We start from the raw sequence: 4879 nt of genomic DNA, 5'->3' as shown, positions 1-4879 counted from the left end.
TCTAAACTCTCCTGCACCATCGGCCGTAGTTTTTTGCGTCTCTCCGTGTGCTTCTGGTGTTTGTCCCGGACGAGAGGGGCTTCGCATCCCCGCAGCTTCCCCTATAAACCCCGCGGTGCCGGACCCCGTGAATCCCAAGGGCTTCCCCCTTCAAAAGGACCCACTTTCCCTAAAATCCCCCCCTGCACGCAGATAGGCGAAAATCAACTTTTATTAGCCCTTTCCTCCCGCGGTACGAGCGCTGGATGCTGTTTGTTTGTTTGTTTGCTTCATTTCGGGCAATTCCTTCTCCTAAAGCTCAATTAGGCGCGATCTCAGCGCCGGCTAAATGAGGATTTGAAGCGATTTTCACCCTTCCCACACCCGTCGGGGCACCCCCGGCGGTGCCGATCCCCCCCAAAACCCCCGTTTTGGGACCGGAGGGCTCAGGGACGATCGCCCCCGGGGGGTGCGGGGGCTCGGCGCGGAGACCCCGGGGAGGGGGCGGCGGGGCCGGGAGGGGAGGGATCCCTCCGGGGGCCAAACCCCACAGCTCCCCCCACCCCTGCCCAGCCGGGTCCCTCCCCCATGGCCGCTTTTGGGGCCCGGCCTTGCCCCCCTCCGCCTCCGGAGCCGCGCTACTGGCTGCGCCCCGCGGCCGCGGGCGGGGAGGCCGGGCACACGGGCAGCGCCTATAAGGCAAGGCGCTCCGCAACCCCCCTTTGGGATTTTTATTATTATTATATATATATATTTTAATTTTTTTTTTTTTTTTGTCGAGAAGGTGGGGGGGGAGGGCGGTGGGTCCAGGCCAGAAGAAGAAGGAAGAGCCGAGATTTTTTTTTTTTTCGGGGGGGGGGGGAGGGAGAGAAAGAAAGCTCCGGCCGGCCCTGCATGGCCAGGGATTATGAGCGCCGGTGAGTTGCAGCAGGCGCAGCCCAGACCCTCGGCGCCGGCAGCCGCCCCGGTGCCCCCTCAACCCCGCAGCGCTCAGGAAGCCCCCGAGATGGCGGTGTACTGCGGAGAAAACTTCAGCGTCTACCCCCAGCCCAGCCTCCACCCGCCCGGCGCCGCCGCCGCCGCCGCCGCCGCCGCGGCCGCCGCCGCCGCCGCCGCCGCCTCGTCGGGGCAGCGGGCGGGCGGCTACGGGCTGGGGGATTACGGGGCTCCCGCTAACGCCGGCTACCTGTGGGGCATGAACAGCCCCGCTCCCTACCTGCAGGGCCCCCCGCCGGGCTCCGCAGCGGCTGCAGCAGCAGCAGCCGCGGCTCCTTTCTTGCCGCCGGGCTCGTACGGCTGCTCGAGGGGCGGGCAGCTGGTGGGCTCCCCCCCGGCCCCCGGGTCGCCGTCGGCGGGCGGCGCGGAGCTGAGCTGGCTGAGCCTGGCCAGCCAGGAGGAGCTGCTGAAGCTGGTGAGGCCGCCTTATTCCTACTCGGCGCTGATCGCCATGGCCATCCAGAGCGCCCCCGAGAGGAAGCTGACCCTCAGCCACATCTACCAGTACGTGGCCGAGAACTTCCCCTTCTACAAGCGCAGCAAGGCGGGCTGGCAGAACAGCATCCGCCACAACCTCAGCCTCAATGACTGCTTCCGAAAGGTGCCCCGCGACGAGGACGACCCCGGTGAGGCCGGGCGCGGCGGTGGGGGGCGGGCGGAGGGCGCAGAGTTCCCCCCTGGGGTCCCCGGGGAGAGGGGACCGGGCTCCGTGTCCCCTTCAGGGCTCCCGTGTTCACTCAGGGCTCCCGTGTCCACTCAGGGCTCCCTTGACCCCTTCAGGGCTCCCGTGTCCCCTTCAGGGCTCCCGTGTTCACTCAGGGCTCCCGTGTCCACTCAGGGCTCCCTTGACCCCTTCAGGGCTCCCGTGTCCCCTTCAGGGCTCCCTCGTCCCCTTCAGGGCTCCCGCGTCCCCTCTTTAGGGTTCCCTTGTCCCCTTCAGGGCTCTCTTGTCCATCAGGGCTGACACCGATGACACCAGTTTTGCGTGTCCCCTCAGGGCTCTCTTGTCCCCTCAAGCCCAGCACTGAGGAGAACAGGTTCCCTCGTCCCTTCATGGTCGGCGCTGTGAAGGGACCAGGCTGTCTTGTCCGCTCAGAGCTCTCCTGTCCCCTCAGGGCTCCCTTGTGTCCCCTCAGGTTTCCCTTGTCCCCTCAAGCCCAGCACTGAGAGGTTCCCCTGTCCCCTCACAGCCTGCACTGAGGAGACCAACCTCTCTTGTCCCCTCAGGGCTCCCCTGTCCCCTCATGATCAGCGCTGTGAGGAGACCAGGCTTTCTTGTCCCCTAAGGGTTCCCTTGTCCCCTCGGGGCTCCCTTGTCCCCTAAGGACTCCCTTGTCCCCTCAGGGCTCCCATGTCCCCTCATGGTTGGTGCTGTAAGGAGACCAGGCTGCCTGGTCCCCTCAGGGCTCTCTTGTCTCCTCAAGCCCAGCACTGAGGAGACCAGGTTCCCTCGTCCCCATACAGTGGGTACTGTGAGGAGACCAGGATCTCGTCCCCTCAGGGCTCCCTTGTCCCTTCAGGGCTTTCTTGTCCCTTCTGGACTCCCTTGTCTCCTCAAGCCCAGCATTGAGGAGACCAGGCTCTCATGTCCCCTCACAGTCAGTGCTGTGAGGAGATTGAGCTCCCCCGACCCCTTCAAGCTCAGTGCTGTGAGGAGACGAAGCTCCCTTGTCCCCTCAGGGCTCCCTTGTCCTCTCAAGCCCAGCACTGTGAGGAGACCAGGCTCTTCTGTCCCCTCAGGGCTCTCTTGTCCCCTCAAGCCCTGCTCTGAGGAGACCAGGCTTCCTTGTACTCCTCCGGGACAGCCCTGTGAGCAGACCGGGTGCCCTCAGCCCCTCAAGCCTGGTCTCCATGAGGAGACCTCCCCCTGCCTTGCTCCCTTTAGAGGACATGGGGCTCCTTTCACCCTTTTCACCCCTGCCGCTGTCCCCTCTGGAGGTGACGGCTGGCCCCAGCCCTCCGTCCCCCTGTCTGGGCAGGCCGGGTGGGCTGAGGCCAGGAGTGCCGGTTGTGCAAGGCTCGGATCCTTCGGCCGTGATTCACGGCTCCCCTCCCTGCCCCGCGCTCGCCGGCCTGGCCCCGGGGCACAGCCGGTGCCCAGGAGTGGGCGTAGCGCCCTGGTGTGCTGCCACGGTGCCGGTGAAGCCGGGCAGGGAGGGGACATGTAGGGCTGGGGTCTCCGGGGGGATGCTGTGGGGTCGCTGCTCTCATCAGCCATAGGCAAGAAGCGTGTGGGGACAGCTAATGGCACCTCAAAGTGACACGGCACCTTGTCTGCAGCGCTGCGCAGCGCTGCTGGCCTTGCTGGCCCCTTGGTGTACCTGGATCTGCAGGCCCACCTTCCAGCAGCTCTTCTGAGAAGAGCTGTGGCAGGGTCTCCACTCCATCAGCCATGGCCGAGATGTGGGTGCCCCTGTTTGCTGTGAGGCAGCCGGAGCCCCGCTTTGCGTTCCCTTCAGCCAGGTCTGAGGTAGAGGTGGGGATCCTCCAGGGAGGTTGAGGCATCTCAGTGGTGGGGAGGTTCTTTTCCGTGTGGCATTAAGGTTCTTGTGGACATCAGAAGGGGACATAGGAAGGTGATAATGTCTTGGGGCCAGGATTTGTGTTCTTGTACTGGACAACAGGCAGAGGAAGAAAATTGTACGAGAGGTGCGGGTGCTGTGCTGATGGGGCAGAGCACAAATGTTGCTTATCTTTCTGCAGCAGGGCTCGCTGTCACAGAGGCTGACTTTCTCTCTTCTTTCTCCTGTTTCCCACCAGGGAAAGGAAACTATTGGACCTTAGATCCCAACTGCGAGAAGATGTTTGACAACGGGAACTTCCGCCGCAAACGCAAGCGGCGCTCGGAGCCCAACACCCCTGCGAGCGCGTCTGCAGCCTCCTCTCTCGGGGCCCTGAAAACAGAGGAAGAACGACCCATTGCAGCTGGAGGCAAACCGTGTGGAACCAGCCCACCCCCGGAGCTGGACCCTTCGCCTTCCGCCAGGGACCATCCGAAAAGCTCCTCTCCCTCCGGTATCATTTCATCCACCCCCAGCTGCCTCAGCACCTTCTTCAGCGGCATGAGCTCCCTGAGCGGCGGAGGCGGCCGGCTGACAGGGGGGCTGAGCAGTGACCTGCATCACAGGAACTTCTCTGCTGGACAGCTGAGCAGTGGCACTTTCACCCCTTCCAGCAGCTCTTCTCAGGAGGTACCTTCGCCAGAACAGTTGCAGCGAGTTGCAGGACCTTCCCCTGCCTACTACAGCTCCTTCCACCCCAGCAGCGGCAGCCAGGGAGCCCAGTACAACCACTACTACAACTTCACGGTTAACAGCCTCATCTACACCCGGGATGGAACAGAGGTGTAGGGCGCTGGGGCAGGCAGCCGGCGAGCGCTGCAAAGGGAACGGGAGATGCAGGCGTGTTTGGCAGCACGGAGGACCGTATGCTTTTGGCAAACAGCATTTCAATGTGGACACTTCCCGGGAGTTCTCCCAGGAAGACAGAGCTTCTCACCTTTTAAAACCAGAACGCCCCACGAACACCAGCAGAAGGCAGATGCAAAGTCTTTTCTCCATCCTGGAAAACGTTAGGTGCTTTAGATGGCTTGCCGTCTGAGCTCTGCAGATGAAAGTGAACTGAATTCAAGTTTTCTGAGGTTTCGAATCCTGAATGTAGAATAAGAAGCTGAAAAACTATAACCATTAAACGATATCAGCAAGAACCCAGTAGACATCCAGTGAGTCTTAGAAGAGAACAGGAAAAAAAAAATGAAGAGATTTCTTATGAAGTGCCTTGTACAATGTATTAAAAATTTCTTCTGCCAGCAGTTGCCTCTGTAAACCCTTTCTCTCTGCCCTGCTCCTGCAATATGCAATGTACAGGAGGACACTTTGGGAAAAAAAACACCCAAAACCTCCCC

At 62.0% G+C, this 4879-nt stretch overlaps 1 protein-coding gene across 1 annotated transcript; it reads left to right on the top strand.

Annotated features, from left to right (window-relative positions):
* Positions 1-886: 886 nt before the first annotated feature.
* On the top strand, positions 887-4325 carry FOXI3 (forkhead box I3; the record flags this gene model as incomplete). Its single annotated transcript, XM_082758592.1, has 2 exons — positions 887-1601; positions 3736-4325. 2 exons carry the CDS (start codon positions 887-889, stop codon positions 4323-4325), a joined length of 1305 nt encoding a protein of 434 aa, XP_082614718.1.
* Between the last annotated feature and the right edge of the window lie 554 nt (positions 4326-4879).

This window comes from Aythya marila (assembly GCF_965140915.1).
Source record: "Aythya marila genome assembly, chromosome: 4".
NCBI lineage: Eukaryota > Metazoa > Chordata > Aves > Anseriformes > Anatidae > Aythya > Aythya marila.
This window is presented reverse-complemented; position numbering and strand designations above follow the sequence as displayed.